An 11,276-nucleotide genomic window follows, 5' to 3' on the forward strand; every position below is an offset into this window, starting at 1 on the left:
AGTATTTATTACAACAACTGTCACGTTTCTCATTAGAGGTCACCGAAAACCTGCTCGAACATGGCGGGTTTTAGAAAACTTTTATAAATCTGAACTTTACTGATGTCAAAATGTATTAAACACAGCTGATCTTACCGGTTTGCAGCGCTGCAGTTTGGAGGGTCCGTCCGGTCGCAGTTTGTAGTACAGGTAGTAGAAATGGAAACCAAAGGAGGGCGGAGCCTGATCAAAGGCCACATGAAGGCTCGATCCGAGCTGAGACACGTTCAGCGTCTTTGGTGTCCAGACTGCAAACACAAGAAATAAGAACTCTAAACTCCCACGACCTCTTAGATATTGCAATAAAACAAGTACAAGAAGAACCTTTCAAAAAATACAGCAACATTTCAGAAATGTAGGACCACATTGTTGTCTTTTTCTGCTTAAGGTCACCGTAGCCTCCCCTATTTCTCATCATTTCACCTACACAGAAAAACTTGAATCGTTTGTGCAAAAACGAATTCACAATAAACTGATCTAAGAGCGAGGCGGGGCTGGGTCCAGCTTTGGTAGTGTAACCAGCTCCCGACTAAGTCGGCCTACATGTGGCTCTGGTTATGACGACGACACTGAGGAACTTACATGGTTTGCAGACCAGGTTGTCTGATCCGAGGAGCATTTCACACGCTGTAAGGAAACAACAAAAAAACAAAACACACAGAGAGATGGTTACAAAGTTTGTTTTATTGTTCTCATTGTACAGCCTCAGTTTTGTCTCAGCTTATTAAAAAAAGGGGATGTTTTGGGAAAACTAGTCTGGCTTGGCACATAGTGAAACACACAACCTCACAGCAACTCCTAAGCTTTATGCATGTTCTGTCTTGTGATCCATTTAAACTCACTTCCAAGGTGGTGCATGCATCTCGGAGCAGTGCAGTAAATCTGTCAGTCTAGCAGCATTTTTGTTTTTATTCTGCTTCCAGTATTTAATGAACACGTTTCCATCTGACTCCACATGAAAGTAAACACTGTTTTCTTCAGGACGGTAATTTTTAGGTGTCTCAAGAGGTGAGGACACTGACGTCACGTCTCTTCATTGGCTCCCTGTTAAATCCAGGATCAAACTTAAAATTCTTCTCATATACAAGGCCTTGATAATCAGTCCCCATGTTATCTTAATGACCTGATAGTACCATATCACCCCATTAGAGCACTTTGGTCTCAGACTGCAGGCTTACTTGTGGTTCCTAGAGTATTTAAAAGTAGAATGGGAGGCAGTCTCTCCAGGCCCCTCTTCTGTGGAACCAGCTCCCAGTTTGGATTCAGGAGACAGACACCCCCTCTACTTTTAACACAAGCTTAAAAGATTCCTCTTTGATAAAGCTTACAGTTTTAGCTGAATCAGATGACCTTGAGTCCTCCCTTAAGTTATGCTGCAATAGGTCTAGACTGCTGGGGCTTCCCATGATCCACTGAGCGTTTCTTTTCACATCTGTTTTCACTCACTGCATGTTTACACCTCTCTGCATTTAATCACGAGTTATTATTAATCTCCTGGCCTTTTTTATCCTGTCTCCCTCCCCTCAGCCCCAACCAGTCACTGCAGTTCTGACGGAGGTTTCTTCCTGTTAAAAAGGAGTTTTTCCTTCCGACTGTTGCAAAGTGCTTGCTTATCTGATTGCTTATCTGCATTATTGTAGGGTCTTCACCTTTCAATATAAAACGCCTTAAGGCAACTGTTGTTGTGATTAAGTCTTTATACTTTAACTTTATAAATAAAACTGAATTGAACTGATTTAAATAGAAAAAGAAAACATAAAAACAAAGCATCTTGTATCTTGTTTTTGTTTATGTCGTCACATGTATTACATACCAGCTGTATATATAAACACTCACATGGTAGAAGCTTGTGCATCCTGAGGTAGCCACGCCCTAAATCATACTCTGTTTTATCGTGCCTTGGAAGCCTAAATGGGACAATTATATTATAACAAAGAAAACGTAAAACTATGCTCACCTCTAACCAGTCGTGGCAGATCGCTGCCCCTCCCTGAGTCTGGTTAAGTCTTTACCTTAAAGTGTAAAGTGCCTCGAGGTGGCTTTTTGGGATTTGGAACAGTAAGATGATGTAAGAGGCGCCTGAAAAGGCTTTTCTAAACAATCAGTGAATCAGCTGATCGGCTAAAAACTCAGTCCCATACATTTGTGAGACGTGTAGGACTCACAGTTAGTTTTGAGGAAAGACGGAGGGAAGAAGCTCTCGTTCATCTGAGATGGAAAGGGAACCACACGAACCATGTAGTCGGTGTCAAAGTTCAAACCGCTGAACGGCTGACTGCTCAGCTTCTGTACATGAAAACATTAACAAACACAAACGTTCAACGGTGAAATTAGAAGGAAATGATGAGCGACAGTCTTCAGAGGAAATGAAGTAAATCGAAATAATACAGTTTAGCAGCAATGGTAAATCTCCGAGTTAATAAAGCACAAACATGTTTGCTTCATCCATTCATCGGGAACAGTGCACATTAATTGAGGTCATTGTGCCAACATTTTTTATCTGTGGGCTGCAGGCATGAATTGATTAAAAGCAGTAAAAAAGATAAAAGCAGACTCTAATGAGCATGTATGTGGACTTATTAAATACAACATCTCAACAGAAGAGTGACTCAGTGAGCCAGCTTACACTGTGTGGTAATTATTTCAAGGCTTCAGGGCCACAGATGTTTCAAGGATTCAAGTGTTTATCTTTGTCCAGGCAGTCATGTGCGAGTTTATTGTCAGTGTCCTATAATGACGATATTTTGGAAGAATGAAGACTGCAGATTGTGTTCCTGATCTCTTACAGCACATTACCATCAGCTTAGGAGGAGATTATTACACAGCCAGCCTGCAGCGGAAAGGATTGACTGAAACCACCAAGGGAGCTGAAGTAATTTCATATCGATCGAGGGCCAAAAAGCAACAAAAAACAAAAGAATGAAGTAAAACAAATACACATAACTATATTCTGAGAGGTCTGCACAATGATTCAAACTGCTGATGTTAAGCCTAATATGCATTAACAACCCAAGAAACTGCAGATGCAGATCCAGAGGTATGCCTTATTGAGACCCAGGCTCTCTGTCCACTCCCAAGCAAACCCAGAATGGTGTCAATTACAAATCCCTATTTTGAAAATAGAAAGAATTAGGAGTGTTCGACTTGTTTATGCATGTCTGCTTCATTTTACAAAAAGTGTGCAGGGATTAACATGCTTATCCCTCAAAACAACATTTTCTTCAGGGCTCCTTGTCCCCCTGTTCCAGCACCCTCGATAGCCGCCTCTAACATGCTTACATTTGGAAGAAGCATCTTATCCTTTGAGCGATGTGCTACTGCGGGAAATGTGAAAAGCCAGCAGTTCAAAGTGTTTTTGTGGAAATGGCCCTACCGTGTTCTTGTAGGAGAAGTTGAGCTGTCGTGGGTCTTTGAGGATGAGGTGTTGACACTGTTTCCCTTCTGGATTCTTGTCCTCCAGGTAAACTCTGAAGCCTTTAATGTGTTCAATCCCTGCAGAGACGCAACAGCAAGTTCAGTCTCACCACGTCTGCATCCATCTTTTCTCTTCCTCACCAGTCTTTTCTCCTTGCCTTTTACCAACACATCCATATCCTTATTCACTCTCTACACTACACTCCTAACCAGATCTAGTTTCATTCCTACCTTCTTCTTACTCTTCTTTCTGCCTTTCCTTGTTCCCTCCTCTTCATCCATCTTTCCCCTTTTCTCTGCTGCACTCATTTCTATTGCACAGTTAAGTAAATGTTCTACTGTATTAGTAGCCCTTTGATTTGAGGTGGGATTTTTAGGTGGTCATGGTAGAGTTGCATGAACATACCTTGATATAAACACAGGAGAAATAGGTTTAACGTAATACCTTGCCAGTGCGTGCTTGTCACAGCTAATCGACAAACTTACTGTCAGAAAAAGGCAAAAGACTGAAAAGGTGGGAATCTGATGTGTTGTGCCACTTTTGTGCATGAACTCCGGACATCATGGGGATAATACAGTTTGTGGACTTTCTTCTGTTATCCTTTCTGATACGTAACACACAGCAGGAGACTCCGAAGCATGAGTCATCTGCAGACGTATTCTCACTGCCAGAAACACATGTTGTTTTTGGTGCAAGTGTTGCCTGAATCGAGGCCACAGGTCAACCGTTGCTTACTGTGAACTCAGTGGACTATTACTTGTGGTATTCTCACTTTGTACTAAGGAGCTGGGAGATTAAAGACCACTAAACATCTTGCGATTTGCAGTGTCAACATTAACTCTAAACAGTACTATAAAATCTTGCATTTAGTTATGAAAAATTATATTTGATGTAGAGAAAGGAAAGTAGCACTAATAAGCAGTAGGGCAAAGACGATACCTTAATCAGTGATTATGAATGGGCACATAGCAGCTAATAGCCTAATTTTCTTCTTTACAGTCTTGCCAACTCTTTCAGGATGCTTCCTTCAGCTAATCTTTTTGTGCCCTTTCCTCAACTCTTCTTTTCAGACCATGAAAGGTCTAACTGGTTTTGATACCTGGTACTTTTCTACAGCTTATTTTACATTACAGATAGTAACCAGTCAGTGTAGCTGGGAATCATCCCAGCTAAACAGCAACCAGTCACGGCAGATAGCTACAATTAAAAACCAAATAGTGTGTAGAGCTAATTCACACAGTGATAACAAGGCCTCAAACCTACCCTTGTTTCCTTCTTTCCTGTGCCTCCTTATATCTCCGCCTATCCCCCAGTTCTCATTTTTCTCCCCCCTCCACTCTGTTCCTTCATTTGCATGCATCTCCTCTCGTCTCCACCCTCCTTATTTTCAGTCCTCTTCACTTCTCCTACAATCCTCCACTCCTTAAACCCCCGTCACTCCTCTTTGAAAGCACACCTGTCTTTTAATTATACCTATACATCGACCGGACATGTTTTTCATATTAGCTCTCCAGGAGAAAGACAGGGAACATGAGAGAGAGATGCAGCAGAACAGGTTTTTCTGTCCTGAGGCATATTTCTGAACACCTCTCTCGCTCCCTCTTTGTGAGTCGTGGATGTTTTGCATTTTAACAGCAGAAGCAGCCTGAGGTCACAATTGATCTGTTTTTCTTTCTCTCCTTCTCTTCAGTATAAATTTGGACAATCTTTATTCAAACTCAATAGCAATCAAACAAGAACCACGAGTATCTGTTTATCACAAATACAAATCTAAAAAGACCCCTTTTCACCTCTTTTATAAGATCGGACACATGTAAAGAGTTTATTGTTTGTGGTGGACGGTATTTTTTGTAAGTCGATCGAGTAGTCTGAATTGTGGCATGAATGGTTATGTTGCCTCACAGGAAAGAGTTTCTTGCGTCACCCGGGGCCTTTCTGTGAGGATTTCCTACAGGTACTCCGGTTTCCTCCCACCCCCCAAATACAAGTTAAAGTTAATCTGTGATTCTATATGGGCTCCGCATGTGAGCAAGGGAATAAAATCTATAGAAAAAAAGAGTGAAAGTACAAGTAAAAGTAGCTTGTAGTTGAGTTGCTTTAAGTGATCAGCAGTAGATGCTCTACTGCATCTCTCTCTCATGTTCCCTGACATTATTTTTGAAGATTAAATGCAGCTGCAAGAAGTTAAACGCTAAGACTAGGCTCAGTTTAATGTGATGATGCTAAATGTCTCCAACAACTAGTCTTATTTATCCCTGGTACGTAACATGTAGAAGCTTTGCCTTCTCTGGGAAAAACACAGTGGAAATATCTAACCAGCTATCCATTCATCTGTTATTTGCCACTTATCCTGTGTCGTTTGGGCAGCAGCTTAAGCAGAGATACCCAGACCCTCCTCCAGCTCTTCTGGATGTCCCCAAGCCAGAGAGCGATAATCTCTCCAGATTGTCCATGGCCTGCCCCCAGTGACAGAGCTGCTCACCCCAAGGGTCTCTAAGGCTGAGTCCAGCCACCCTTCCTACAGCTCGTGACCACAGCTGGGGGTGGGAATGTAGATCGACCAGTTGACAGCTTTGCTTTCATGCTTAGTTCTCTCTTCACCACAACAAACCTGTACAGCATCACTGCAGACACCACACCAATCACTCGTGACCAAGACCGCAAGACTCCTACTACTCCTACCCGGGGGAAGCAGCTTGTTCCCAAACCAGAGTGGGCAATCCACTCTTTGCTGGCTAGGAACCATGGCCTCAGACTTGTGACTCAGCACACGGTGGAGGTCATGGCTCAAGGAAGCTGACAGACTCACACAAGATCCTGAGACCTCTGAATCCGACAACCTCCACCCCTTTAAGAATTCTGTCCATGAAAGTTCTGAATGGGATCCGTGAACCAACTTCAACCTAGAATGAGTCCAACTTAATGCTGGCAATGCAAAACAAGCTCTCACTGCAGTTAACAACAATTAGTCACAGACCTTAATTCGGGTGACCAAAAAAAGAAAAAAAGTCTTCCTGCCCAACTCCCTAATTTTACTCATCTGGTGCGCCACAGCCTTCAGCCTTGTTTCAGATAAATTCTGGGTTTGTCGGTAAAGTCTTGGCTGTCTTACAGCAGTAACCTTAAGCTGTGCAGATCTCAAAGAGGAAATCTGGCAACATGTGAGTATGACATGGAGAATTTCAGGGAGATTTCTGCCTCTCCCTCTCTGTGTGAGAAAACAACGGGCCGTTTTGTCACAGAGAGGGAGAGGCAGCAGAGGTTCACCTTACACTGTGCGCACACACATTCCTTCACGGTCAAATCGCGGCATTGTTGTGTGAGATGCGATCCTCTTTCCCTCTCTTTCCGGCCCCGATCAAAGGGACACACACGCACAGAGCTGGGTAATCTTACGATTTGAGCACTTTGAACTTTCTTGCTCTTCCCTCAACTTTCCCTGTTCTCTCTCTAAAACTGTCTCTCCGGATGATCGTGCAAACAGGCAGGCCGACAGGTAAACAGACCTAGTGGGCTCGCAGACCAGTGGACAACCACGGCGGCCTGATCGTCGCAGGCTAGATGACTGAAGGAGACGTTGGTGACCTCACGGATCATGTGCTTCCCCAGTGGGTAGTTTAATGAGCAGTCTGCAGAGAGAAACAGAGAGATATGAAGAGATTAACAACAGCACAGAGAGCCGCACTTTAACAAAAGATTTAATGGTTCTTGAAACAGAAATCTGAGCCTGATGGACAGAGTAAAGATTAAAGACTGCAGTTAACATCTTCACAGCCATTTAAGGACCATTCAGGCTCAATTCCAGATTCTTGCAGGAAGGTTATGGACTTTTGTCAACTCTGCCGATTCTTTTATTATAGAGTTTCCAGCTTGTTACCATCCATAAGTTAAAATCTAAAATTAAGTATCTTGAAATTTCTACTTAGCAGCTAAAACATCTGAGAAAACAACACAAAATTGAGAGAATAACTTGAAATTTGAGACATACATTAGTACAGTAATTAAAAATTACTGTACTAATGTATGTCTCAAAAATGGGAAAATAAACAAATAAAACCACAAAACTATACAAACTATAGGTACAATAGACCAAGATCATGCTAAAATGAAGGATATGTAATTCTGAATTTAAAATATAAGAAAGTTTATGGTCCAGAGCTCTGGTGGGAGATGCTCTGCGCTACTGACCTTTCCTTAATGGTCAGGCTTAAACTCAGACATTTATTTCTATTCTTAGGTCCATATGTCGTCTTTTCATTTCAACAGCTCCATAAACCTCCTGGTTAAAGTTTCTGCAGCCAATCAGGAGAAAGTTAGACTTAAAGGGCGGAGCTAAAACAGCTTGTTTGAACTAAGTTAAAGAAGGCTTAATTTGAACTGTGAGTTGTTTAAAGCTACTTTAATGAGAGTCCAGAATGACTGAACATAACAGCTCTACTTTTTTAAAAGTCATACGATTGACATCTTTTGTGTGTGTGTGTGTGTGTGTGTGTGTGTGTGTGTGTGTGTGTGTGTGTGTGTGTGTGTGTGTGTGTGTGTGTGTGTCATTATCTTTAGATAACCCTCTAAGGAGATACTTTGAGTTAAATTAAGAAATGCATTATTAGCAGATTCCACAGCTGTCCGATCTGTCATCCATATTTTATTAACCGCACCTTCATTAATTCAGTCGCTCTGGGTTGTTTGTCATTCACCTCCTCTCGTCTCCAACATTTCTCTTGTTTTATCTTGAGAGACACGAAGTTGGAGGGGCGGAGGAGGAGGAGCAGCCAGCCATGAACCGAGAGGGATCGGAGGAAAAAAGATGGACTTAGGATGTAGAAAGAAAAGAGGCGTGAACTCAGACACGACTGACTGCTCCCCTTTCCTCCTGCTAACCATCGATTGACAGAAGTGAGGAAGAGGAGGAAGAAGCTGGGAGAGAAGAGCTTATAAAAGATGGAGACGGATGAGAGAACGTTAGACACGAGTCACTGCTCCTCTTGCTCTCGCCTCTTCATCCTCCTCAAAGCAGGGTCATGTTCAGGGCTAAAGGAGAAGGTCACAGCTGGTTGCTCCTCTTCCTCCATCTTCCGTAGGATGTATGGAGGAGAGGAAGGCTGCAGTTCTTTTTACTCTTCTTCCTCCTTCCCTAATCTTTGGTTTCAGCATTTATAAAACAAAGCAGTGTAAAGACAGAAGAACGAAAAGAGGGCTAAAGTTCACTGCAAACGTTTTCTTTAGCTGTCCCCTTTTTTCTTCCTGTTCGCTTTCCAATTTAAGAAGCATAGGAGGAGGCGCTCACACAAAGCACAGAAAGAAGAGGAGGCTGAAGGAGACCATCACAGTTGCTCCATTTATTTGTGCATCCTCATCTTCTTTCAATGCTTCATCCTTCAAAGTAGAATTATGACAACTTGAACCTACTGTTTTTAAAGTATCAGCTTCAGCTGACGTTCTTCTGAAGCAGATTTCAGTCTGAGTAAAAAAATTAGAATTATTCAATGACAGTGAGGCACTGTCAGATTTCTAAAATGCATAATCTTTAGTTTTGGTTAAATCCTCTGGAGCATGTCACGCGGTTTGAGGCACTCCGACTGGATGCTCAAATCCTGGACATACTGTCAGCAAACGAAGACCAAAGCCAACAATTAGTTACCATTCAGTTAATTTTCTGAACACTTTTGTCAGCTAGGGAGGGCTGGAACCTATCCCAGCTGGAGCAAAATCCGTGGACATAGCTATGTTGAGATCATCCATGGAGAATAAAACTCAAATAAATGTTTTGACTAGCTTTGCTTTTTAAAACTAGGCTCCAGTTTCGGCCCCCTGAAACTGGTGTATTAAGTAAGTGCTGAAACCAGCAACAAAGACCTTAAATCTTTCCTCTCATCAGGAAAGTGTTTCCTAAGGTTATCGAAGGAGCTGAAGGATGGACTTCGATGCAGTCACACTTCTTTCTTATCATGACCAGAGGAGACATGGATTTGTACAGGTATAAGGCACCTGTTCACTTCTATATGAAGCTCGCTATCTTCATATGTCAGCCTCGGTTACACAAGGAAGTGTGATGTCAGGTTTGAAATCATCTGAAAGAGGAGGTCTAATATTGTGGCAAAAATGTTTTCACGATTAATGACGGCTGGGACGTGAGCAGTTTATGGGTGCGTCTGTAAGTTAGAGCTACAGAAAATATCCCAAACACGACACTGGACAGGTATCTGACAGAGCTTACAAATGTACGGTTTTAATTTGACAAAATATCCAGGAGTTTTTAAAAATCCCGGACATCACAGTTTTTAAATGTGCATTTGTTTGAATGTGTGGATTAAAAAAAACATTTTGATCACTGGTGAGAATTTCCCACAGCAGGATGGTGTGTTTGCAGCAAAGATGATAAACCCATCACCAAATACATAAATAAATAAATAAATAAATAACTAAATAAACTATCCTCAACGTATTGCTGATCCTACAATCCTTTCTAGGGAACCTACTGGAGGTCAAAGGTCACCCTGCTTTATAATTCCCATGACATCACTTCCAGCAAAGAGAGGGTGTGAGAGAGGAAGCCTCTGGCTCTCCTTGATCCTCAAACTACTGAGGTGTGACACACACACACACACACACACACACACACACACTCTGATTGTCATGCTAAAACACTTGAGCGCTTCACTTTAGCTCCAAGCGTGTTTTCATTTCATCTGATCTTCAGAATTCACATGATCTTCTGACCTCTGATCCACACGTCATTGCTTACATAATATGTGTTAAAGCTAGATTAAATGAAAATCAGAGAAATGGAAGAAACTCACAAGACGACCCTCAGACAAAAGAATCACATTCTGTTAATAATGCAGTTTGACATTTTGGGTAATACGGGGTGATTTGGTTTAATCTGCAGATAAATGTCAGCAAATACAAACCTACATAATGTTAGCGTAGCATAAGTGCTGGAGACACAAGGAAAGAGCTGACCTGACTGTGTCCAAACACAGGGGAGGAAATCTTTAAGAAATCAGACTCACTCTAATTTTTAAAAAACTGAACCTGTGAATCAACTCAGAATCACTGAACACAGGAACTGCAGTTACGGCACAAACAGTTAATAAATTAAAGCTGCTGCTGCACTTTTCCCTCGTGCACAGTTTTAAACTAACTTTGAAACTATACAAAACATCTTGGATCTTACAGAAGGAGGAAGGAGGACTTTTTACATTTATTAGATGAAACACAGAATAATCTCCACCAAGGTTGAAGTTGTTGTCCACTCCATCCATGTATCAAGTCCCTAGATCCAAATACAGGTTTTCTTATTTAAATTTAATCTGTATTTATGACAATATTTTTCTCTATCGCACAAATATACGGTAACAATTTTTTTTTTCAAACTCCTCAATCAACACGAGCAAACTCCATAAAATAGTTAAACCGCATGTAGTTGTTAGCTGCAGGGGTTGCAATAACACTGCAGACAACACACACACACTTTCTGAGGGATCTGAAAGCGTTTCCTCGCTCATGGTCACAGACAAAGAAGGGAGGGAGGGATCGGCCACGGTTCAGGAACTTGACTTTTACAGAGAAAAGAACAAAAGAAGAAGAGGAGGCGCAGGGTGGTGGTGGAAAAGGTGGAGGAGGAGGACAGAGGAGATGATGTGGGCGAGGGTAAGGAGGGCTTGCAGATTTTCATATCAAATATGACAGAAAATAAACTATTTTATGATCAAATTGATCTTTGTGAAAGATTTTAGGTTTACCCTCAGAGGAACGAGTCACACCTGTGGAGGATTTTAAGTGTCAAATACAAAACGATCTCCATAAAATGCCTGCATGAAAG

The 11,276-nt window shown here is 41.8% G+C and overlaps 1 protein-coding gene across 1 annotated transcript in view; it reads right to left on the reverse strand.

Moving 5' to 3' along the window:
• The window catches only part of il17rd (interleukin 17 receptor D), a 34,177-nt gene that overhangs the window by 9,048 nt on the left and 13,853 nt on the right, over positions 1-11,276 (reverse strand). The window contains exons 3-7 of the mRNA XM_085274601.1: positions 6,961-7,083; positions 3,413-3,531; positions 2,205-2,325; positions 622-666; positions 136-287 (exon numbers count right to left, since the gene is read on the reverse strand). Of these exons, the coding sequence (XP_085130727.1) occupies positions 136-287; positions 622-666; positions 2,205-2,325; positions 3,413-3,531; positions 6,961-7,083 (560 nt within the window). The remainder of the gene's footprint in view (positions 1-135; positions 288-621; positions 667-2,204; positions 2,326-3,412; positions 3,532-6,960; positions 7,084-11,276) is intronic.

The sequence above is a fragment of the Mchenga conophoros genome, linkage group LG5, assembly GCF_057382185.1.
Source record: "Mchenga conophoros isolate Kocher_MC1m ecotype Shallow Benthic linkage group LG5, M_conophoros_male_GT1.1, whole genome shotgun sequence".
NCBI classification, from domain to species: domain Eukaryota; kingdom Metazoa; phylum Chordata; class Actinopteri; order Cichliformes; family Cichlidae; genus Mchenga; species Mchenga conophoros.